The following is a 26,053-nucleotide window of genomic DNA, read 5'->3' as shown; positions in this document are numbered from 1 at the left end:
GTATATTTCCAAGCACGCAAGGTCGACTCCTGTACTAAACAGAGTGACGTATATGTAAAACTTGACACATACTTCGAGAGGAAGGCTCTGATAATAATGTTTCTTTCGTGACACGCTGTCAAAAGATTCTTTACAGCATCCCTTCGCCTCCCTGCTACCATGCCTTTTGGGTATTGTTGATGATTAAGCTGGCCTTATACCAGCACGGGCTCTTCCTCGTAGAGCAGCCCTTACGTTTTAAAATTTTCATCCGTTCCATTTGGTGTGTCTACGTTTAACCTTGCTGCCTTTTAAGCCTTTTACTTGACTGGAGACCCCTTAATTCAGCTTATTGTTAAATTGCTGTAAATAATAATAATAATAATAATAATAATAATAATACTCTGGTATACCATGGGACACCAGAGTAGATGAGAAAGAAAGAAAAAAAAATATTGATAAGTATCAAGACCTGAAAATCGAAATAAGGATATGAAATACGCCAGTGGGAATTGTACCCATAATCATAGGAACGGTAAGCTGACCCAAGATCCCTGAAAAGGAATCTGGAAAACCAGATGCCGAAGTAGCTTCAGGACTCATGCAGAAAAGTGTGCTACTAGAAACAGCGCAATTAGTGAGAAAAGTGATGGACTCCTAAGGAGACAGGATGCAACCCGGCGCCCCACACTATAAAAACCACAAACCACCCAGTCGAATAGGATGACTGTGATAGAATAAATAATAATAATAATAATAATAATAATAATAATAATAATAATAAATGTTGGTCCTCGCTTATATTGCGTGTGAATAGCTGTGACGTCATTGGGTTATCCCCGAAGGTTTGTGAGGAAACCAAAATCTGATTGATAACTTCCATTATTATTTAAAATCATCAGAAACACATGAGACAGTAGACATACTAAGGCCTTTTGGATTGACAAGCGTCCGATTATTATCGGTAGATCCCATATAATTAAATGATTCACTGATAGGCCTATCAAAACCACGACTCAAACTACGAGTAATGTAATATAAGATGGAACCCGTGAATGTGCTTCGACTGGAGAGTACTTGGGGATATTATTATTATTATTATTATTATTATTATTATTATTATTATTATTATTATTATTATTATTATTATTATTATTGTGTGATGGGTTTGTGGGAGATAGAGCACAAAAACAAAAGAGTAACGGATTTCCATGTAGGCCTTTCTCGTGCGAGGCTTCTTAGGCGATGATGATGATGATTAAAGAATAAGAAAATCATTTAAGTAAATAGGTTTAGATGTATGGGTGAAAATTATTATTATTATTATTATTATTATTATTATTATTATTAAAGAACATGTCAAAAAAGGCATTTTGCTTAGTAAGCAAGCATCCGGCGGACTCGGACAGCCATATGAGAAAAGGATCCTAAAAAAAAAAGTGTGAAAGAAGTGAGATTTAAATAAACAAGTTTCTTCGGCGCAATCGGGTTTTCTGTACAGCCGCTAAAGCGTATAATCAAGGCCACCGAAAATAGATCTATCTTCGGTGGTCTCGGTATAATGCTGTATGAGCCGAGGCTCATGAAGCTTTAATCACTGCCCGATGGTGGCCTAGTCTATACCGTTGCCAGACGCACGATTATGGCTAACTTTAACCTTAAATAAAATGAAAACTACTGAGGCTAGAGGGCTGCAATTTGGTATGTTTGATGATTGGAGGGTGGATGATCAACATAGTAACTTGCATCCCTCTAGCCTTAGTAGTTTTTAACATCTGAGGGCGAACAGAAAATAAGTGCAGAAGAGCGGACGGACGAACAAAGCCAGCATAATAGTTTTCTTTTACAGAAAACTAATAAAAATATTCCATTCCACCCTTTTCATACAGGCTGATCAAAGTCATAATTCACTTTAGAACACAATTTTGTAACAGAATTGAGAGTGGTCTGAGAGCTTCAGCTGCTGCAGTCTTTTTTAGTTTTTTTGTAAAAGAAAACTATTGTGCCGGCTTTGTCTGTCCGTCCACACGTTTTTCTGTCCGCCTTCAGATGTTAAAAACTACTGAGGCTAGAGGGCTGCAAATTGCAATGTTGATCACTTCACCGCAATTGTGGTGCAGTATGGTAGTCATCCACCCTCTAGTCATCGGACATACCAGATTACCCAGTCCTGTACTCAGTAGTTTGTATTTGGGTTAAAGTTATCCGTGTAATCGTGCATCTGGCAACGATACAGAACAGGCTACCACCGATCGTAGTAAGATTATGGGCTGCGGCACTCATACAGCATTATATCAGGATTTGGATCTTCCTGACCTTGAAAAACTCGATTGCTGCTTCTTTTTACTCGGCAGTTTTACTTTTTTTATTTAATTCAATTTATATATTTTCCACAGCTGCTGCTTCCTTGGCTCACGTAGAGTCAGAGAAAGCGAGTCAATTGGGGATTTTCTGAGGAATTCGAAGCGTCTCCCGATTTTTCCCAAAGTCAATAGATTTCCTGGTTTCTAGAGTGGCTGATAGTATTAACCAGTGTTTTTTTTTTTTTTTTAACGGATGAAATCGTTAGCTAGTGAGTAATAGTATTTCCTTTCCCAGTTTTTTGTATTAATTTCTTGGAAGTGGAGGGTATATTCTTTTTAAGATATTGAGTACTTCAGGTGCTGATATTTTGCGGTTTTAGGTTATGCTATTTTCTTTATAAACTAAAACGTATTCCTGCGAATAGCTGATCCTTCATTTAAACCTCGGTAATTTGTATTCGATCGTTTAAGAATGTCAATCCCTTTAGCTAATTGTTACGTAATCTCGGTGCCTCGGTAGTGGCAAATCCAAATGAATTTATTTCGCCGCGGTATTTCGAGTACTCACCGGAATAAGTAAAATTTGGTTGAAAGTCCAACGACTCCAGCACCCTAGGTTCCCGCCGTAGGGGTGGGTTGGGGCGTTTAGTGCCTCACGCGGTGCACTGTAGGCATTACTTAATATTCTTTGTAGCCTCCCTTCGGCCCCTAGCTGTAACCCTTGACATTCCTTTTTCAAGTGCCCTCACTTTGCACTGTAGGCTTACCTCCGTCCCTTCAGCCCCTAGCTGCAACCCTTTCATTCCTTTCTTCACCTCTTGCTATATTCAGCCTCTCTGCTATCCAGCCTTCTAACAATTGTTGTGCAACTGAGAAGTTTTCCTCCAGTTACACCTTTCAAACCTTTTTACTGTCAATTTCCGTTTCAGCGCTGAATGATCTCATGGGTCCCACCGCTTGGCCTTTGGCGTAAATTCTGTATATTGTTCTGTTCTGTACCCGAGGTTCTTTGACCTTTGACACGAGCTAACTATGCTGACAGACTATGCTGAGATCCGCAGTCTCGTTTCATGATGACTCCTGGGGAACCAACTCACCCGGAAGCTTCAAATTGTGCTGGGGGGGGAAAGCTCGGTTCTCTTGAGGACCCTGGTGGTTATTGATTCTGGGGGTGGCCATGAAACCGCTGCATCAACCAGTGCATCATTTCGTTTCATCACGTGATGGAAAAATCATCAGACCTTGGTAGGAGAAGTAATGTGTGGAGTTCATGGTCGAGGAATAAGTGCGGTGTCTAATAAAATAGAAAGCATTCGGTCCGATTCTTATGGAGAGGAAAAGTTTCTTGGAAATAGAAAGCATTTGGTGTGACTTTCAGCGAGGCTGGGAATTTCTTTAAGGCGTACCATAGATAGAAACAGATTTCGAAGAATTATGAGAAGATTGCTACGTATCTCTGGAAGCTGATAAAACAGACGGACATTAATGAAGAAATTTATAGATAGTTCAGCTCAGTTCAGTTCAGCTCATATTTATTTCATTTCTAACATAGAAAGGTAAAAAAATTATTATAAAACATACACTGAAGTCGGAATATATACATATTAAAAAACTTATGATTAATTACCCTGGTAGATACACCTTTATAATGCATTGATAGATAAAGAGATAGACACAAATTAAGATTATTGATAGCCAAAGAGTCATGTTTATACAGATACCGTGCGCGATTAACCACCTCAGGTCAAAGATTTTGCGAAACCGCTGGAGAAGAGAATTGTGAAGTCTCGTTAATTTGGCGGTTGTGGGATGCTGTGACGTATTATAGCCACGTAATTAATTATTGAAATACGAGGCCTTTCCCGGCGACAGACCAGTAGAAACCCGCCAATTTTATCTTGAGTTTAATTAAAAAAGCGTTTTTAGACGTCCTAAAAGTTTCTTCGCTCATGAACCCCGTAGGGGGTTAGTGCCTTCAGTACACCTCTTGCGGTGCACTGTAGGCATTACTTAAGGTTCTTTGCAGCGTGCCTTTGGCCCTTAGCTGCAACCCCTTTCGTTCCTTTTACTGTACCTCCTTTCATATTCTCTTTCTCCTATGTTACTTTCCACCGTCTCGTAACAGTTGATTCAAAATGCATCTGCGAGGTTTTCCTCTTGTTACACCGTTCAAACCTTTTACTGTCAATTTCCGTTTCAGCGCTGAATGACCTCATAGTTCCCAGTGCTTGGCTTTTGGCCTAAATTCAATTCAGTTCAATTCGGACATGAATCACCCAGTTGAAACGGGGATATTTGCGTAATGTTTACTCATGATCCAAAAATCGGGTCAAACGTGTTCCCATAACAGTGAAGAATGCATGAGCTTTCATTTCATTATTGCTTCTAAATACTACCAAGGCGTAAAGAGTAATCATATCCGGTGAATCATTGGGCAGGGGCAATGCCCTTAACCCCTTGGATGTGATAGTTCCTACAATGGGCATTTTATAATTTTGATATTCTTTTGTATGTGGACATTTACCGTAAGTATTGTGTACTTAAAAATGCTTTTTGTTATTTTTGTGTAAATTAAAAACATGCGTTAAAAAAGGGGACTTTGTTTTAATTAAACATTGATAGTATTGATTTGTGTGTATATGTATGTATGTATGTTGATAGTAATGATTTATGTGTATATGTATATGTATGTATGTTGATAGTATTGATTTATGTGTATGTATGTATGTTGATAGTATTGATTTATGTGTATATTTGTGTATGTATGTTGATAGTAGTGAATCATGTGTATTTGTATGTATGTATGTTGATGGTAGTGATTTTTATGTGTTTATGTATTGATAGTGATTTTATGTGTATATATATATGTATGTATGTTGATAGTGATTTATGTGTATATGTATGTATGTATGTATGTTGATAGTGATTTATGTGTATATGTATGTATGTATGTTGATAGTGATTTATGTGTATATGTATGTATGTATTGTATGTCTCAGTAATATTATAAATCGACTATACAAACACCCAACCAAGCTGTCCCGAAATATGTGTTGCCGTTGGCTGTTTTCCCCATTTCGAGAGACTAAATATAGTGAGTTGCATGTGCTTGCCACGTCTTCTATTTTTAACCTTGAAACAAAAGCTGGCGCAGCAAAGGCGTCGAAGCCATGAAAAACGGATCATGTAAATGTTTCACGCTTTAACGGATAAATGTCGCCCTAACTTTTCCAGGGGGCTCCCTTTCGGCCGGCGTCCGCCCGCCATGACCGTTACTTTTGAATTTGTTTGTACGCCCGAGCACTGACGTTCGTCTCGTCTTATGGAAATGCAACTGTTTATAATTTGATACCAGTTGGTTGGGGGAGGATAGTGCCGTCAGTACACCTCACGCGGTGCACTTTAGGCATTACTTAAGGTTCTTTGCACCGTCCCTTCGGCCCCTAGCTGCAACCCCTTTTGTTCCTTTTTCTGTACCTCCGCTCCTTATTTTCTTCCATCTTGCTATATACCCTCATCTAACAGTGATTTCTTAGTGCAACTGCGAGGTCTTCCTCCTGTTACCGCTTTCAAACCTTTCTACTCGCAAATTCACTTTCAGCATTGAATGACATCATAGGTCCCAGCGTTTGGCTTTTTGGCCTAATTCATGAAGCTACAAATGTCGCTCAATATCAAATTCAATGTCAGCAATATCAAGTGCTCGGGACTCGGCAGTACCAGTCCAAATATCACTTATAAATTCACCTTCGGTGATAATTCCCCATCGGGGATATTCCCGAGGTAGCTTGAATTTGATAGTAAGCGACGTTCGTAGCTTCATGTTTGTAGATAAATCACGGTGTGATAAAAAATTTCATATATATACACACACACACACACGGTATATATGGTTTGATAGTTTCCTGGGATATAGCAGTCTCATCCATGTTCCACTAAGGGTTATATCTTTAAAAGTTTATTAAACTTTGTCCTTCGCGCTCACACCTCCGCGCATAGTAGATCCATCCTCCGCCCCGACAACTTTCCCTCGTTGGAAGTGCTTCCTACGTTCCGCCTTCCATTTCCTCCACTCGAATATATTCGCGGTGATGCATTGGGCACTCTCTTGTACCCTGTGGACCTCTGCCGGTGTTGATGTGTGTGTGTGTGTGTTTGTTCGTGTGTGTTCGTGTTTACTTACCTCGTGCATGTGTGTATGTTCTACCTCATAGAAGTGCTTGATCACGTTTGTGGGTGTGCACGTGTCCAGTATGTGTGTATGTATGTATGTTTGTGTGTGTGAATTTGTGCCAGCTTAGTTTTCGAAGGTGAAGGGTGAACTGAGGTTTTGGCTGGAGATACCTTGGTTTGTGGTGTAGGGGTGGGGAGGGGAGGTGGGTTAGGTAAGGGGAGAGGGCAAGGTAAAAGAAGGGGGTGAGGGGAGGTTTTATTTGTGTGCCCTTCTGTCGATTCTCAGAACTCGAACTAGCTGTAATCTGAAAGGATTTAGAGAAATGTGCATCTCTCTCTCTCTCTCTCTCTCTCTCTCTCTCTCTAGATTTTTCACATTAGCCTGCTATCCTACTCCCTTTGTGTTACTGATTGCATTCCATTTCACATTGCTCACTGCCACTTTTTGCTTCTTAGGCACTTCCCAAGTGTTTTTTGGAACTTAATTGTTTTTGCAACATAGTTTTTCACGCATGAACGTCTGATGTACACAAGGACGAACGTAAAGTGTATATTTGTTGTTGTTTACGATTTTCAATAAATATTGCGAAGCTTTAGTGTGTAAACAGTTCAGTTTCAATCATCTGAATAGAAACTGGCCTTGCGTAATTCGTGGCTTATTTCCAGAAGTGTCTCCGAAGGCCATACGTTGCTTATGCATTCATGCCTCGATTGAGTCATTTATTTGTGATTTATTCTTTGTTGTAGGTTTGTCGAAAGAGGCCAAGCCGTCGACTTCGACAGAGGGCGCTTGGCTCGAGGTTCCATGCGAAAAATATTCATTATTATTATTATTATTATTATTATTATTATTATTATTATTCTGAAGATGAACCCTATTCATAAAGAACAAGCCCACCTTAGGGGCCATTGACTTGAAATTCAGGCTTCTAAAGAGTATGGCGGTCAGTTGGAAGCAAGGGAAGGTAAAGGAAATACAGAAAGAAGAGATCTCACATATTAAAAAGGAAAATTAAATGAATAAATCAATACATAAAAAAAATAGAATTGATGGGATCTGTAAGACTGGAGATGCAGTTGACGTGTTGGACGTGCTCTCGATCTCTCTCTCTCTCTCTCTCTCTCTCTCTCTCTCTCTCTCTCTCTCTCTCGGCAACTCTTCCCCTTTAAAGCCATTGTGCTCACGAGCCGTATATGGTGGGTACAACTTTCGAATACCCACAAGAATTCAGTTAGTCATTGGGCGATGACGCAATAGGATTTATATTTTTTGTTTTTTGGTCTACGTGGGTATGTGCACATACACGCACACGACACAGAAACTGAATTACTGAATCATTGCTGAATGGGATAGAATCTCAACTGAAATTGTGTGTGTGTGAGAGAGAGAGAGAGAGAGAGAGAGAGAGAGAGAGATGACCTTTACCTTCTGCAAGTTCAGCAGCAGAAAAAAAGGTCGAATTAGGTGATGGAGTTCAAGTTTCTTTTACCTGATTTCCAAAGGGCAAGAACAATTACATACCCTCAAATTCTGGACAACGGCGTCGAAGGGATTCTCTCTCTCTCTCTCTCTCTCTCTCTCTCTCTCTCTCTCTCTCTCTCTCTCTCTCTCTCTCTCTCGATCACAATTTCAGTTTAAGACTTTATCCCTTTCAGTAATGATTCAGTAAATCAGTTTGAAACGTTGCTTTAGGTCGATCTTTCTGGGGATACATTTTGAGAACTTGAAGTTACGACGAGGAAGCATTACTACTTATGAAAATCCAATTGGGTGTTTTATGTTCGCCGTAACGTCACCGCCTTTACGTGCGCTCTCTTCCCCTTCGTTTGCCGAGAGGAAATTGGGAAAGAAAGGGGAAATGACGTAATAAAGTATCGACCAGAAGTAAAGTGTTCCTTTCCAATATCGGTATATCGATCCCGCCGTATTGACCACAGTACATTTGTTAGTATCACTGTTGTACAAGCTGCTAAAAAACATTGAGTTTGCATCGTTAAAGCAAGAGTCTTGTTCTCTGGGCTGTTTATTTGGTTTTTCTTCAAACCACGTTGCGGTTTTGTAGCTGTTGGAATGCGATAGATCGAGAGAGAGAGAGAGAGAGAGCCCTCATTAAAAGTGTTCAGGTAGGTAGCGCAAGCCAAACATTTTCTCTGGACCTGGGCTATGCATTTGGCACTTTCCTCCGCTCTGGGGAACGTGGAATTGCTCGTTAGAATTTCCTCATATTTTTGTGGTTTTGGTTGTCTTTGTATTCGATTGTGTATGTATATATATATATATATATATATATATATATATATATATATATATATATATATATATATATATATATATAATATATATATATATATATATATATATATATATATATATATATATATATATATATATATATATATATATATATATATGTGTGTGTGTGTGTGTGTGTGTGTGTGTGTGTGTGTGTGTATGTATGTATGATATGTGTGCAAAGTCATACGACCCACCCAAATTGGTAAGTTTTTTGTGCATAGTGTTAACATTTTTGTTAAGTTACGTATGGAATTTCAAATTATAAAATAAAGATACATGATTGTAATTGATCCTTCGTAAAGGATTCTGTACACCGCAATTTTGAATTGTTACTGTTGTTTTCAGATTTTTCTGCAAACGCCTTTCGGGGGAGCACTCTTGGTAATAGGGTAGCCCATATAACTATTAGTGAAATATCCATTGTTGAAAGGAAGTAGAAGACACCTGTCAAAAGAGAGGGGAATCAAAGTAACTTCTGAAGAAGAGAGAAAACTCTGGGCGGAACATTTTTGCGAGGGCATATATAACAGATATGAAGGGGATTATTAAATTGATTTACTAGTAGCTGAAGACCTGAATGTGCTTATGGATTGATTCAGTCTTTGAAGTGGAGTCGGTTGTCAAAAAGATTCCACAGCCTGCTTAATAAAATGCAACTTATATGTCGAGAGATGCCATGCAAAGTATGGTTAATAAACAAGTAATGAAGGGCATGGCTTGTATAAGGAATAAATTAACACTAGATGTAGAGACGATTAGCGAGGATGGCTTTCAGATATATGGAAAGTGGTATCCAGTACATCTCGTGGTTTTGGAATTTATTGAAAGACTACAAAAACTGACTAAGATTTGGAAGTCAAGTAAACTGACTTTGCATACGAAGGTGAAATCGTACATAATATATAGTATGATCTCTGTTTCTATGCGACACGAATCATGGTATAACACTGACCATTATTAATATTATTATTATTATTATTATTATTATTATTATTATTACATGTTATTATGTTATTGTTATTATTATTCAGAAGGTGAACCCTATTCACATGGAACAAGCCCACAGGGGCCATGACCTGAAATTCAAGCTTCCAAAGAATATGGAGCTCATTAGGAAGTAAGAGAAGGTAAAGGGAAGTACAGAAAGAAGTCTCACTTTTTAAAAAAAAAAATAAATTAATAAATTATAAAATACAAAAGACTTGTCGCTTTGAGAGAGAAACTTTAAGAAGAATATTAGGAATCAGATGGCAGGATAAAGTTGGGAATGATACCGGAAAAGAATTGCAGAAGTTCCTTATGTAGTTGAGATAATGATGAAAGGAATTTGAAGATGGCTTGTACATGTCCTTCGAATAACCCCAGGGAGAATAGTTTGCGAGTGTCAGCTGTGATCCTTGAGTCATCAGACCTCTTTGGATGAGAAATGTAAACAGGGAGGCTGGAGATGAGTGGAGATTTGTGAAAAATAAAGTACAGTACACACACACACACACACACACACACACACACACACACACGTATATATATGTGTGTGTGTGTGTGTGTATATATAAATAATTTCTTCATTCACTGGAACTTCATGAAAAATTTTTGTGACAAATTTTGTAGAAATTAAATAACTTAAATCTCAGTTCATCCAAAGACGATCAGACGTTTTTTGTTTGCGTTTTTATTGTGTCTATTCGTACACACACACACAGAGAGAGAGAGAGAGAGAGAGAGAGAGAGAGAGAGAGAGAGAGAGAGAGAGAGAGAGAGGATAAAATGCTCTGGCCTGACTCTTATTGAGAGGAACAGTGCCAAGGGGGCCAGGCCTCTAAGTGGGTAGATAACTTTTTTCTTAAGGGTCAGGAGGATCTCCGAGTTATTTGAGTTAGAAACGACCTGAAAATGCAAATGTAATTTCATGTCGTAGATCTCTCTCTCTCTCTCTCTCTCTCTCTCTCTCTCTCTCTCTCTCTCTCCTAGTGTTAATGCTCATCAAATTTCGTTTCTCTAACACTTGTAAAAAGTGTTTAATATATCTTTGGTTTGGTTAAGCCGTGACTTGTTTGCTGTTTACACTTTTTATTTATTGATACAACTCCAAAACGACTTAGATATGATTCCAAATTAATGAAAAAAATTATAAGTTGCATTTATAAAAAAATTGTGTCCTTTTGTGTATGCGGCCTAGGCGAGTGTTGTCGTAAGGAATTCGAGAACAGGAAACAGTTTAACCAAATTTCATAATTTTATTGTAAATTTCATACTCATTATTATTATTATTATTATTATTATTATTATTATTATTATTATTATTATTATTATTATTATTATTATTATTATTATATTGCCCAGTACGTCAGTGAAGAACAAATGATGTATCTAACTGTAATTTCTTAGAAATCGTGTGGAAGGACCTTTGAAATAACGACGGCTTTGCATCCCCTTAACCTGTGTAAATTTCTAGAGATTATGTTCAGTATTGATTACTTAAACCAGAAGAAGGGTTGAGGAGGAGGAAGAGGAAGGGGAAGGGAAGGGAAGGGGAGGAGGAGGAGGAAGAAGGTGGTGCTACGTGCATTGGGGCTTCCCACGCACACATACAACCACCTTTCCTAATGAGGGGATCCTCACCCCTTCTGCTGCTGCTGCTGCTGCTGCTTATCCTGTTGTGTGTGTGTGTGTTTTTTTTTTGCTGCTGCTTTTACCCTGTGTGAGTAGTTATTTTATGCTTTTACCCAGTGCGTATTTTTTATTTTGGCTACTTTTACCTACCCTGTGTGCGTCATTTTTTCTGATGCTTTTACACTGTGAGTGTTTGTTTTTGTTGGGAATTTTTTTTTTTTATCTGTCTCCGGATGTTTCTTTTATTGTACTATCAAAACAGAATTCTTGTGATTTTTTCGGGTGTTTTATTTTTGCTTAGTTTTGATGAAACCCATGATTTTTTATGAAACGTATTTTCCTTAAATTTAGTTTTCCACAGTTGTGTTTTGTGTGCTGATGCTGCATTGTTTGTTGACGTAGTTTGAAGTTGTTTCGGTCCAGAAGGGTTATTACCATGGTCATTATTATCGTTGCTCTTATTATTCTGCCGTGTATTGCCGTTTTTTTACGTCAGTATTAGTATGGAAACTGAATTTTCGTGTTTTTATCATTGAAATTTATATATGGGCAGTCTCTCCCGAGGACACTTGCTTTGCAAGTCAGAGGCCTTTTAGGCTTGCCTCCGTTGTTTGGTTTTTATGTTTTAAAATAATAATAATAATAATAATAATAAAAGCAGCGATAGCAAAAAGAAAATTTATTTCGTTATGCACTGCCTACCGTAATTAGTGTCCATATTTACCACAGAATAAAACCATCGCCATCATCACGAACAGCAACACCAGCAGCAGTGATAATTATTTCTTCCTGCAGACACACTGCACATCGCAATAAGTATGATTACAGTGTCCCCGTTCACCGTAGGAGTCCTTTTCTTAACGGCGGGTATTAAGGGGGACGAAAGGCTAAGCCAGCACACTTGTTTCACGAACGGCTGCGTGATTCTTCTTCTTCTTCCTTTTATCATCCGTGCGGCGAGGGGAGTTTGTGTGGTGTATGTGTGTGTGTTTGTGTCTGGTGTGATGGGCGTCTTGTCTCCGCTCCCCTCTTTCTGCATAATACGATGTGCACGTGTCTCCTACGCCGAATTGGTGTTCGCTCGCTCCTGCGCATTTTCACACACACACACACGCATGTATACACATATCCCGTAGGGTGGGTAGTCAGTGCACCTCATTCGGTGCACTTTAGGCATTAATTAAGGGTCTTTGCAGTGTCCCTTCGGCCCCGAGCTGCAACCCCTTTCATCCCTTTCACTGTTCCTCCGTTCATATTCTCTTTCTTCCATCTTACTTTCCTCAACCCTCTCCTAACAATTGATTAGTAGTGCAACTGCTTTGAGGTTTTCCTCCTGTTTACACCTTTCAAACCTTTTTTACTGTCAATTTTCGTTTCGTCTCTGAATGACCTCATAGTTCCCAGCGCTTGGCCTTTGACCTAAATTCAATATTCAGTTCTACTTATACTTATATATCAGCTAAAAGTGATCAGCTAAAAGTGTTTGGTAAATTCAGCTCTGTGGGATGTAGTTCCCATCCTACAGTAATTAGTAGAACCTCAGAGTGGAGTAGTTTGCCCTTGGCATCTGCGTAGAATCATAAACACTTTAAAACTGACTAGGTTGTCAAATAAATCCTTTGATTACTTGATTATTTTCCCTTAATCGGCGGCACGCAAGTATACAATGCGCTTTTGGTTCGACGAGTGTTTACATTATGGCTTGTCGAGAGAGTTGATGGGTTAAGAGGTGAATGGAGTAGTATCTAGGGAATTGATAAATATTTTAGGATGATTATGTAACCATTGGCTTCTGTGGATAAAGAGTAAATTTGGGAGATAATAACGATGTCAGGCAGTATATCCTTTGAAGGTGTCCAGAGATTGGACGATAGGGATCTGGGAGGGTGAGATGGTTTGGACATGATGAGAAGTGCGAGATTGAGATGGCTGGGACCTGTAATGTTTTTGATTAAGCTGGCTGTATGCCAGCACGGGCGCTTTTTCTCATAGAGCAGCCCGTATAGGGACCCGTCATGAGAAGGAGTGAGGAGCAGGCAAAACAGTCAATATTCTTCCTGTCAAAGTAAAGCGACGGAGACAGACTAGTAAGGAGACAGAAGATAGAGAAAACTCATTTCACCTCTAATCCCATAAAGTGAACTTAACTAATTCAAGTAATGGTTTGAGTAAAACGGCGCACAGAGCGTTGGCTTTGAGTTGGGTGCCTCTTAGTTATTCCTACACGAATACAAACCATCGGTCTTTACTTTAAGCTGAAGGTAATTCCTATGTAAAGACCGATGGTTTGTATGTTAGGAAAAATACAAATTACTTCCAAAATTTGTCATGTTTTGGGAAGTCAGTAAATAGGTGTTGTTAAAATACAGAATTATGTGAGATATGAGTCGAAAGAGGCACGGGAGAGTGAAACGGGTTGGTCGGATGATAAAGACTACACGTGAAAGAAATGGCGGAAAAGTTTGAGAGGAAATGAAGGGAATAAAACAAGGCTGCGGCTTATCGAAGGAAAGGCTGATTGAAAGGCAAGTTGAAGAGGGTAGCCGGGGTAAGAGAAGAATTGAGTAGTTGATGAATTTAAAGGGATCTATATGCGATTAGAATTGGTCTTTGTGGTCAAGTGATTTGATGTCGCGGTTGAAGTGTACGAAATGAAGAGCCGAAAAGATGTAGATGTTTACTAAAACTATCCACGATAATGTATGAAGATCTGTTTGGTTGTCGTGACAAAGTCCGTGATAATAGACATGCTTACCTTTATTTAATGGCTGTTTGTATCAGCGTCATTGCGGGTAACTTAGAAAACTGTATATCTTTCTTCCTCTTGAAGACAGAAAGGTTTAGGCATATCCCGTTAATATCCACGTTAATATCCATCAGTCTAGGCAGGCTCTCTCTCTCTCTCTCTCTTGTGCAGCTGGCCAGAAACTCCCACAAAATAACTCGGAGCACGTGTTCTCCTCCAGAGACACGCAACCATGGATGCCCCTCCCTTAACGTTGGTGTTTTGCCGGCTTGTTACAGCGAGTGTTTGTTTTATGGCACAAACACACACACACACAAACAAACGCTGTCTTGTTTATACGTTGGCTATAACACGGTCGCCATACCTTGGAGTTTACCACACCGTTTTGTGCTGGATTTATCTCCTCTTATCGGTGGTAAATTCTTTGTGTTGATTGGGTGATCTCTCTCTCTCTCTCTCTCTCTCTCTCTCTCTCTCTCTCTCTCTCTCTCTCTCTCATTTGAGATTCTGTAGCAGATATTTGCTGTTATTTCTTGACTAATGAACGGGAACGCTCATCACGCAATGGTTTGTTGATATTGGGAGCGCAAGTTGTAGGAGTCTTGTGGTACACACGGTTCCAATTTTACTCAGGTGAGCTCATCTTGGGCTGCGTTAATGTACACGCTCTCCGTCCTTCGTATGTGTGTTGTTTTTCCTCCCCCTTTTTTTATACTTTTTTTTTTTGCATACGTATATAGGAAGAGTATTACAGAAATAGAATGTTTCTGTTTATGTGCCAAATCATTGTGTGGTTCCCATGAAGTGACAAATACCTCCTCTCAGACAACTGTGGAGAGAGAGAGAGAGAGAGATTATTTAGACTCAGTGAAGGTGAAGGAATTATGAGACCATAATTTAGCATCATTTATGATTCAAAGTAATGAACGTAATGGAAGATTGTCATGAGATGTGCCACTAAAGTTTATATAATTATATGATATCATATATATATATATATATATATATATATATATATATATATATATATATATATATATATATATATATATATATATATATATATATATAAAGTAAGTATACCTTGCAGACCACTGAGTTGATTAACTACTCTAGGGCTGGCCCAAGGATTAGACTTTTTATGCGTCTAAGAACCAGTTACACTTAACAACGGGACCTACAGCTTATTGTGGAATCAGACCCATATTATAGCAAGAAATGAATTTCTATCACCAGAAATAAATTCCTCTAATTCTTCATTAGTCGGGTCGGAGACTGAACCTGGCCTAGCGAGTGCTAGCCCACAACTCGACCGACTTGCCCAACAAGGAACTATATAAAATAAATATATTATATATATGCACACTTATTCTCTCTCCCTCTCTCTCTCTCTCTGCTTTAATGGTAACTTAACCCTGCCCTTAATGGTGTTATTTTCAAAATGCTTTTTGTTGTACTGTTTTAATGGCCTGTAGGTTGCCAGCCCCATCAGCCTCTTCCATTTTAAAAAATCATGCATTTTCACATCAAGTACAATAATTTTGCTCTCATAATTGAACAGGTTATTGTACATACCAGAAGGCTTCCTCAAAGAGTCGTTATGCTGATTGGGTGACAGTTATTGAGTGGCCACTCTCATTTCTGTGGCAGACAACATATACCGTACTTAGGAGTAATATTTATGGAAAGTGCTGCCAAATGAAATGAGGCTGTTTGTTATTTTTATATTTGCACATATCGGAAAGGACTTGCATGTTGTATATAATATGCAGCCACTGGGAGCATTATTATTTGTCATTGTTATTGTTGCTGTTGTTGTTATAATTGTTATTCAGGAGAGGAAGTCTGTCATTCAAATTATTATTATTATTATTATTATTATTATTATTATTATTATTATTATTATTATTCAAAGGAAACCAGATTGCAGAATGTTTTGCCATTTTCTACAATGACTTAGCCAAAGAACCAATTACATATAAACAAAAGAGGAATGAATTTCTATCACCAGAAATAAACTCTTAACTTATCAGCCGTTTGAATTGAACTTTCATCGAGCCTGCTTCAGACATACACTGTACACGGAAGCTCACCAATCATACATCCCTGGCTTTACATAAATTGCATCATTTCCTCTTAAGTGCATTCACTTTCTTAATTTTCAGACCCTTTTTTTTCTAATACAGTACACTCTTGAGCCCCCTCTTCAGTTTTGCTATACATATGTTTCCAAAGGTTTTTGTACCTTCAGTCATTTTCATTCATTATTGAAAAGAACGATCTAGTCATCTGATGACTTTCTCTGCCAGCCAATCCTATGCAGCTGTAGCCTTCTTTGACTTCGTCTTCCACAACTTCTGCAAATCTCCTGCTGCCATGCTTTCCTTGGCTTGTGTGATTAATTGGTTCTGTCATATTTACATTGTATGCATGATGCTGTACAGTGATATTAATAATAATACTTTATCACTAAAAACAAATTAAGAACTGAATGAAAATCATGGGGCAGTAATCATGAAAGCCAAGAATTCCACATTCGAGATGTTTTCATTCTCTCCTCATGCACCACTAACATATTTTTGTAATTTACTTCTATTGTTAATTATGAAATTATTTAATGTTTTTGCCTTTAGTCTCTTGACCTTTCATTAACCCCCGCAAAAAAGATTCAGAATATAAATGTTTGAACTTGTCATGTATTATGACTACTGCAGTCATCTTCATTTGAGGGGAAAACATGCAACAATTCGTTAGACTATTTGTTTCTTATTTTAAGGGAATTATCTGAAGTTGAGTGAAAACACTGCAAAGAGGAACCAGTGTCCAGCTTCAAAAAAAAAAAAAAAAAACCTCGTGGAAAGTATTTGAGGGGGAATTTTAGAAATAAATAAATTTAAAAGCAAGATGTTGAGAAGACCAAAAGTACATCATTCTTCAGCTTTTGAGATTTTGTGTGTGTTGAAAGCTTTGACACTGATTATGCAGAGATTGGATTTATTATGGCAGGTATACAGTATTTTAGGAGTGAATGTATGGAAAAGCCAAGTAAAATGGTTTTGATGAACAAATAACATTACCAAACAGTTTTTCCCTTGGAGAGGATGAACAACGTTTTGATCTCAAGTGTTGTAAGCCATTTAAGATTCTGATACCGTACCACATTTTTTTCCCATGGCAAAAAATGGCCGCATCCAAAATAGGTATTGTTTTTCTACTGAGCATATTTTCCCAATTATTGATATTTTATTTTACAGGAAAGAACGCTGACACTCGACCAACCAGTAAAAATTGGACGGTCTGTGGCTCGTGCCAGACCATCAACGAGTAACGCCATTTTTGATTGCAAAGTTTTGTCTAGGAACCATGCTCTCCTGTGGTATGAAAATGGCAAGGTAAGGCTCTTGCTGGTTTAGTAGTAATGTATCCAATAGTTGACTTGGTTATTTAATAATGTTGAGTAATTGTGTTAAATGCCAAAATATATTTGTCATCGAAGTATATTATTGATTCTCTCTTCTCTTTCATTGTGAAAATTCATTTAATCATCCTTCCACGAATCAGCATGGATCTCTCCCTTTTCAATTGGCTTTGTAACTTAGGAGCTGTTTCCTTTCCCTTTTCCTTGAGTCATTTACAGTCATTATAATTTGAGTTGAAAGTCAGAGAATTATTGAAGAAAGAAACCTATTGAGTTAATCATTTTTATTGTGCAGCTAATTTGAATTTGGGCCTACTCTCTCTTCTATATTTGAGAGGAATTACAATTAGATTATAATCTTCTTGGAACCATAAATGGGTAGTTATTGCAAGGAAACTGTTTTAGACCTTCCTGTTTCTCAAGAAATGTATATTCCCTTTAGAGTCAGAGTTCATGTTATTAAGATTTCTGAAATATTTTTCAGGTGTTTTATGTTAATTGCTTGCAGTCACTTGTTTTGTGTGAGTACTGTACTGTGAAATTGAAAAACTTACTTTGGGAGGAAAGCATTGTAGTGGGGAAAATTACCCATCATGTAAATTCAGATTTTGATGTTTAGTTATGGATGCTGTGAAATCTAAAAAGTATCACAATGGAGATAAAATAGTCATTCCTCTATAAATAACATTACATCAAAGTGGTAGTAGGCTTGTTGTTCACAATAACCTCAGTAACTGTTTGATGTTTGGGAGCGCAAGGTGTTTGTGTAAAGTGAACCTGTATGCTTAATAATTTTACATTTTTCAAGCTCTAGGATAAAAGTTCTGTGACAGTTCCCTGAATATGTTCCTGTAGACACAAAGGAGTTGGTATTCTCTCGTTTCAGTTTTACTTGCAAGACACGAAGAGCAGCAATGGCACCTTTGTCAATAATCAAAGGCTTAGTAAAGGTTCAGAAGAGTCTGCACCAAGGGAAGTGTGCTCAGGGGATATTGTACAGTTTGGAGTGGATGTTATGGAGAACTCTAGGAAAGGTAATAAATGCTGAGTTCAAGTAGAAAGAGAATGTTTAAGGATATGAATAATGTCTTTGCGCATAGTTGATTAAGTTTTTCTTTGCTAATGGAGATTTCTTTTGAAGATTTATGTGTGAACCAGAAGTGAAGTAGAATCTAATTTAGCAGGCATTGTGAAGATGGTCAACCTATAGAATTATTACTGTGGCACATTATGATGTATTTTATATTTGCTTATAAAGCCCTTGTTCTTTGTGCTTACTGTAATGCATGCTATGTACTGGTATGTCATGCCCATACAGAACTGTGCTACCTTTACTCATCTTCATTTCATGTATTCCAGTAACTCATGGATGTATAGTCGCTACTTTGAAGTTGTATATGCCTGATGGACAGGAAGCTAAAGCAAGGTAAGAAGCCATGTACTGTAATGCTGCTTTTTTGCCAGTGCAGTGTTCTAGTGGAAGTAGTTTCTAGCTTTGCAAAATAAAATTGATTTTAATAGAATTTAGACAATAGGAGGAGCTGCCACTTCTTAAAAGGTTTTAGTCTTCATATCCTTATACTCATTATGTTGCAAAATTGACTGATGTCTGTTTTTAAATAGCCCTTCGACAGTAGTTGGTGGGGCAGTCTCTAGTGTGTCCGCTCAAGAACTGTATCAGTTACGAACGTACCTTCAAGAAGCACAGCATCGTGAACAGCAGATCGAAACAAAATTAGCTGCCTTACAGCGCCTGGTTGCATCAACTCAGGTATGAATAGTGTGTATGTTCAATTTATCTGTGCAACTTCAAATTAAAGAAAATGTTTAAGAGTTTTATGTGACTTGGTGAACTGGTATTAAAATCTGAATTTTTAAAAACTATTGTTTCTTAAGGAATTTAAAAACCATCTCCTTCATAGTATAGCTGTAGCCTGGAGCTTTAGTTTGAAGTTGTTTATTTACCATAACCATATTAGAAATTTAAGTAAAATGTGTAATGCACAGGAACTCATGTTCTAAATTAAATGCTAATGGCAGAATGCTAAGTAATTTTAGAGTGTTGCCAAGAAATGCAAAATAAAGGGAAAGTTATGTCATGTTTTGATGATGGCAATGATGTAGAAATAATGGTAAAAGAGGTTTTCTGTGTTATCATAAACTGTTAGGTACCACAAGCCACTGATTGCACATGAGGTCCAGTATGATACTATACCTGAAAAAACTTCCAGATCCCATCCTGTGGTGTTTGAGAATTGCCAAACGTTACTTTGTATATGTATGTAGAGAATGGGAGATGAAATTAATAGTAGTACAGTATGATTTTATCCTTCAGTAAATTGTACATTTTTTATTAAATCCTGGTGAAGAAATTTAGCTTGATCATTATTGTCAGTTTGTATGGAGTATGAATTTTTGCCTTTTAATCCAGAGACCTTTCTCATGTTATTCCTATGAGATTTAAGAATTTATTGAGGGCAAGGTTATATTCTTTTCAAAGATATTTCACTGACGTTCCCTATGGACAAGGAATAAGCAAATGAGTTCAGAATATGTGTAGGATTACATGATATTCAGAAAAAACACTGGTTAAAAGCTTTTTGATTTTGTGTAAATTAATTATTATATACTTTTATATCAAATAACAATTTACTGAAGGAAATAAAAAACATTCTCAGCATTGAGCAGTACTGCCACTGGAAGTGTTTGGAAGGTATAGTTTCATGTATACACATAATGAGACCTACATACTCTTCTTTCTAAACATATGTGAATGTATTTTTTGGTTTTTAGGAAGCAGCTACTCATAGTTGGAATGCTATGATAGATGAAGACAGACTACTCCAGCGCTTAGAGACGCTAGAAGCTCAGCTTTCTACTTATGCTAAGGTAAATTTTGTATTTATTTGAATTTGTGTTAAACATTTTTTATACTGTAAATGGGTAACAGTTATATTAATCAAGAAATAATTCTTACAAGTTTTGTTAATCCTGTTACAGAATTACCCCGAAGATAGTGTACGAGAAGAGATGCGCCGTTTGTTGGACGAGAAGTGTCAGTACGAAACGACTGCCAAAGAATCTCTACGACGAGTTTTACAGGAAAAATTAGATGCTGTTACAAAATTAGCAGATTTAGAACGGTAAGTCATATGTACTGTACTTACCACAGGGTTTGTTAGTATGAAATAGAAGTAAATTCATCAGATAATAGGACTAACTGTTGTCAGACTTAGTGACCAAGTTTTATTTGTCTGGCAAAAAGTTGATTTACAAGCTTATTCATGAGGTCCAAACTAATATTGAGTACATAATAGTCATGTGAACATGTGTTTACTAAATAAGCAAGGTGTAATGCAGGATGTAGCCAGTTATAATGAAATATGTTAGTTTTCTATTAATTTTCCATTTCTCAGGACGTTAAGTACATCAGAAGATGAATTAAGTCACCTTAAAAATGTTTGTGAGACATCACAACGGGAGCTTAATGAAATGCTGGAAAAGCAGGCTGCTCAAAATGAACAGGTGGCTCAATTGACAGAAAAGCTAAAGGTAAGTTGAGAAATTCTCGAGACATGGCTCTTGAGAATGATGCAGTGAATTTATTCAACTGTTTTGTCACGGTCCACACATGAAGAATTATCATTTTCTTTTGTTTTATTCAGACAAGTAACTTGCCTTATTGCTATGTTTGCAGGCAGCAGAAGACCAGTTAAAGGACACAGAGGAAAACTACGAGCAAGAGAAAAAGGAGCTTACAAGTAAGCTTTCAGAAAAGTCAAGTGAAGAAAATAAACTCATGGCTAGAATAGAGAGTTTAACTGCAGAAATTGACTTCACTAAAGAGCAATTAAGTGCCATGAAAGCCAAATATGAAAACATCAAGAATGGGGAAATTAGTGGCTTGATAAAGCCGTTAAAAGACTCCACAAGTATGTACAACTTTTTTTTTCTTTCCCAAGTTTTTTCAGTTTTTATTATTTTTTTATAAATTTGTTTCTTTTATTTTTCCCCCCACTAACTTCCATTTCTGTAATGGCACAAAGTTATGCAAGTTGCTGTCTGTAAAAAGGCTTTCATTCTTTAACAGTACTGTAGTATGTTTGAGGCATTGTCTATCTCTCTCTCTCTCTCTCTCTCTCTTTTACTTTCTGACTGGTGATGCAGAGTTATTCCATAATTGCTTTTAGAAAATTGGTCATGCCCAGTATTTCCAAGGTTCATTTAGGAAATATTATTCTTATCTTCCTTTTCATGACACCCCGGGAAACTTAGAGAGCTTTGGTTCAAGTAAACAAGTAACTGCATGACCTTTTATAAAAGCTATTTATCCTTTTTTTAAGGCAAGGTTTCAGGGATGACTTTAACCAATACCTTTGATTTTGTAATAATTCATTGCTAGCACTTGGATGTGATTCCATCCTGAAGCCACGTCTGCTACTTCTATAAGTGGTTTTTTGTCTTGACACCAGAGAAATCTTTCATCAGTGGCAAGCTTGTTGGTAAGCTGTCTCTTCAGAAGAGCAATCATGTTTTTATTCTGTGCCTCAGTTAACATAGAATTTTGGCCAGTTCTTTTGTTGGATTGGAAGCGGTGTAGCTTTTCTTTCATGCATTAATTAGCACATTAAATCCTGTGCATTACTATGCAAGAGCCTCTCTGCTAAGATCTTCCACTTTTGTTGGTTTATACCTCACTAGAGGGTAGTACTCCTAAGTGCACATCTCTTATATGATTTTTTTTATTTTCATCAAAAGGTATGTTGTAGTAGCTTATTAGAAAGTAGAACTTAATTTTATGGGTCTCGTAGGATTATTTGCTCATCTTTGTACACTGTTTCCTCTCAGAAACATACTCTGCCTCATTCACTTCTCACTGTTATCTTCATGGGCTCCATTACCTTAGAAATGTTACAATCTTTTGAGCTTTGTCTTCTGCCTTTAATTTTCATCTCTCCCAAATGGTATTTGCCCACCTCCAAGTCCTACTACTGTACTTGACTCTTCCTTGCTCTAAACTTACCTTAATGATATCCTTCTGGGAATCCCTATGGGTATGAAAAAATGTGATTCACTGTTCTGTTTAAACTCTTGTACAATGTAGTAAAAAAAAAGCTGGACTTAATATTTACCCCTCCCACCAGACTCAAAGTGTCTGTGTAGTTATTAAGCAGTGATTTTTAACCAGCTCTTAAGGTTACTTATTACAATATCATTGTTTTATCATTATTGCAGTGCAATTTGCTGCTATTTTTGCTGACCGCTGTTAATCTGCCTCCAGGTATTTTGGAGTTTTATTGTGCAAAAAAATAGTCACCTGGTATTGTTGAATAAGTTGTGGCTCTTGCATTTTTTTAAGAAGAAGGAATTAAGAAAGTACTATATATATTCTTGAAACTAAGTAACTTAATTCCATGTGTCAGAAGTTGTTTTAATTTTAAACCTTCATCTCCAAAAATAAATTGATGTTGGAATTCCTCATTTGAAGGTTGATAAGTGCAATGTATTATCTTCTGTCCAATACTGCACTGGGCATTGGTGTGGCTGTGGCTTTTCTGTAAAATAGGACATTTGTTGTTACAAAAGTTGTGTGTGTGATTGCCATGAAGTTGTACTGAAGCTGTTTTGCAGCTAGGGCATTAAAACCTTGAAAATTTTCTGTTGGATACTTACACCCCTACTACTGGAAAAAAGTTTAAGAGTGCATTTCCAGAGCACTACTTCGTTTTGTTATTGCAGTGAAGCATTTGTGAAGATTGGAATTATAATTGAAATTGAGCCTGTCCCGAAGAGTAGTATTGCGTGAAGATTGTTAGCTATTACTTGTTAACACTGTTGGGAAGTTAATTTGTAAACCCTTAAATAGGTAGCTTGAATGTTGATATTTGCTTGTGATGCCCTTGTTCATATCCATTATCAAAAGATACCCTTGAAATCACAATATTTCATGTTGATGTTAATGAGTAAGTAAATGAAAGACCCTATTTTTTAACTTATGTCATACATTTTTGTTATTGATCTTTACCCAAAGGGAATTAGTGAAAATTTACGTTTTTTGTATCATACAGTATCGTTATCGTTGGTTTTTCCATATATTATTACTGTTTATGAATAGACATGAAAATTGACCTTGAAAGTAAGATATTGTCATTTGGTACAGTATCATTATGCAGCTAATGCAACTGTTGTTGCAGCTGCACACACACTTCTTTGATCTGAAGCGCCATGGTCTTAACAGAGGTTGAGAACAGATGATTAATTGTTGTAGCCAATGGATATGAGTTCTTATTTCTTGTTAACTACCCTGCAGTTATTTGTATACAAGGAATGCTGTGCCTAGTGATTCAAAGTACTTGTTTTGCAATACTCATGCTGTTCATTGCATCTAGAAAGCTAGGTTTTTATCAAAAGGCCTCCCATCTATATGGAGGTGATGATAACACTGTATGTTTATATTCTGGATAAAAGTGTGTGAATCAGTGGTGTCCCTTTTTTAAGAATGGTGATTAGGATATTAACAAATTGTTTGAAAGATTGCATTTCACTGCTGTATATAACATGTTTCAAATGGGAGCTTTCATTGTGGCCCTCAGTACTAGAACATTTTTAGTTAGTGGTTGCTACTTATTGGTAATTCTGTCAAGGCATCAGAATATTAAACTGCTCAGTTCCAAAATTATTTTCTTGTTCGTCTTCATAGCAGTGTTGTCGGTGGTGGTGGCTGTAATTTTAAGGTTCTGCAGCATTACCCTGAAGTTCCATTTTAATTTTCTGTTTTTTTCATTTTGCATTATCATCACAGCTGCTTGTATTAATTTATTTTTATTGCTTTAATTTTTTTTTTTTAGTTTGCCTTATTTTTTGACAAATGGACGTTATGCTATGTGGGAGCTTAGCTTGTGAAGTCAAGTGGCTTATGGACTTGTTCTAAAGAATTTGTGCATGGTATGAATAATAATAATAATAATGATAATAATAATAATAATAATAATAATAATAATTATAATATAATAAAAATAATAATTAAATATATTTTAAAGTTTGCCAATATAAACTTAAGGTTTAAGAGAAACTGTTACACCGTTACAGATTACCTTTCTGTCTGAATTGTAGGACAAGTTGATACAGAATGGGCACTTTGTAGAAAAATAATAAACTAAAATTTTAAGCTGAAGAGGCACTTTTAAAGTGCAAATACTGTATATATAACTATATGTAATTTAGGCTTTTTAAGGAGATGATTAAAGAGAAGTTATGAGGTTTTCTTCAAATGATGATAATACAATTTATAAGTGCAGTAGTTTGGCTCAAAATATATATAATACAGTAGTAATGATAATCATATAAATTAACTTCAGCTTAGGTATTGCAGTTTTGCCAGGAAATTGTATGCTGGTTTTTGTGTATAAATTTTCTAGATATTATAGTTTTCTCTCAATATTACCAGTCATTTGTTTTTGAAAGACCATGAACATAAATAAACAGAGATTCTCATGGAATTTGTAGATGATTACTGATTCTGAATGTCTTACAAGTGATTTCACATGTGCATAGTCATTATTCAAACAGTAGTAGTTAGCCCTAATTTTGTGGACATAAATAACACTAAAGAAAAGGCAATGCTGTGCAAGTAATTTATTTAGATGGTTGGGAAAAGACTTGAAGGGATGGAATGGGTGCTGATATTCCAGTAAATGAACAACTTTTGTAGCTGCTCAATTGTCTGTATTTGAAATCAGTTGCTTGATGAGTTTTTAGTGAATGCAGTACAGACACCACCCTACTTATGAACATTCACCTTACAAACGTTCAGAGGTGGGAACAAACGAGATTGCAAATTAAAATTGTGTTCAGAAGCTCCCCTTTGCCATAAGTTCATACTTTGTTCTGCGTGCCTATTCTATAAAATACAGTACTGTATGTAGTACAGTGTATTGTGTTTTGTGATGACAAACATATTACTGAATTGACTTTATATCATACTGTATTTAAATGGGTGTGAAGAGTACAATACCGGCTTACAAACAATTCATCGTACTAACAGCTGTCCGGAACGTAATTCATTCGTAAGTGGGGTGGTGCCTGTGTGTGAAAATAGGTTTTAGGCATTTCAACTACAGGTCAGTTTAACACTTTTTCAATTTCAGGCTTAGACTCGTTGAGTATAGAATCTTCAGAGGTCAAACAGGCGTTAGAAACTACACAGAGGGAAATTTACACGCTTAAAGATCGCCTTCAGGCCGCTCAGGATGAACTAAGGCAGGCTGAGGCAAATGTATCTCAGCTGAAACGTAAGTGTGGTCTTTGTATGTATTTGGGTGTGTGGATAAATTTTGAACAAGTGCATGAATAGTTGCCCTGTTGAATGACTTGTAAACTAATATGAATGTAGAGACTTCAGTAATGAGTAATGTTTACTTGGACTTCTTGTTAAAAAGTATTGAATAGCATATACAGTACAGTATGTGGGTTTTTTGATTGTCAGAGATTGTTCTTGCTTTAGATTTAAAATTTACTACCAAATG

At 36.9% G+C, this 26,053-nt stretch overlaps 1 protein-coding gene across 13 annotated transcripts in view; it reads left to right on the top strand.

Moving 5' to 3' along the window:
* Positions 1 to 26,053, top strand: part of Slmap (Sarcolemma associated protein) — a 93,111-nt gene that overhangs the window by 34,497 nt on the left and 32,561 nt on the right. For 11 of the 13 annotated variants that reach the window (XR_010849902.1, XR_010849901.1, XR_010849904.1 and 8 more), the window contains exons 3-11: positions 17,365 to 17,502; positions 18,415 to 18,562; positions 18,888 to 18,954; positions 19,152 to 19,299; positions 20,322 to 20,417; positions 20,529 to 20,671; positions 20,945 to 21,080; positions 21,226 to 21,460; positions 25,676 to 25,819. Coding sequence is in view for 7 of the 13 variants with exons in the window: in XM_067085814.1 (XP_066941915.1) it covers positions 17,365 to 17,502; positions 18,415 to 18,562; positions 18,888 to 18,954; positions 19,152 to 19,299; positions 20,322 to 20,417; positions 20,529 to 20,671; positions 20,945 to 21,080; positions 21,226 to 21,460; positions 25,676 to 25,819 (1,255 nt within the window). In the remaining 6 variants the exon portion in view is untranslated. The remainder of the gene's footprint in view (positions 1 to 17,364; positions 17,503 to 18,414; positions 18,563 to 18,887; positions 18,955 to 19,151; positions 19,300 to 20,321; positions 20,418 to 20,528; positions 20,672 to 20,944; positions 21,081 to 21,225; positions 21,461 to 25,675; positions 25,820 to 26,053) is intronic. The other 2 variants (XR_010849907.1, XM_067085818.1) reach the window with 1 other exon arrangement.

The sequence above is a fragment of the Macrobrachium rosenbergii genome, chromosome 42, assembly GCF_040412425.1.
Source record: "Macrobrachium rosenbergii isolate ZJJX-2024 chromosome 42, ASM4041242v1, whole genome shotgun sequence".
Lineage (NCBI taxonomy): Eukaryota > Metazoa > Arthropoda > Malacostraca > Decapoda > Palaemonidae > Macrobrachium > Macrobrachium rosenbergii.
This window is presented reverse-complemented; position numbering and strand designations above follow the sequence as displayed.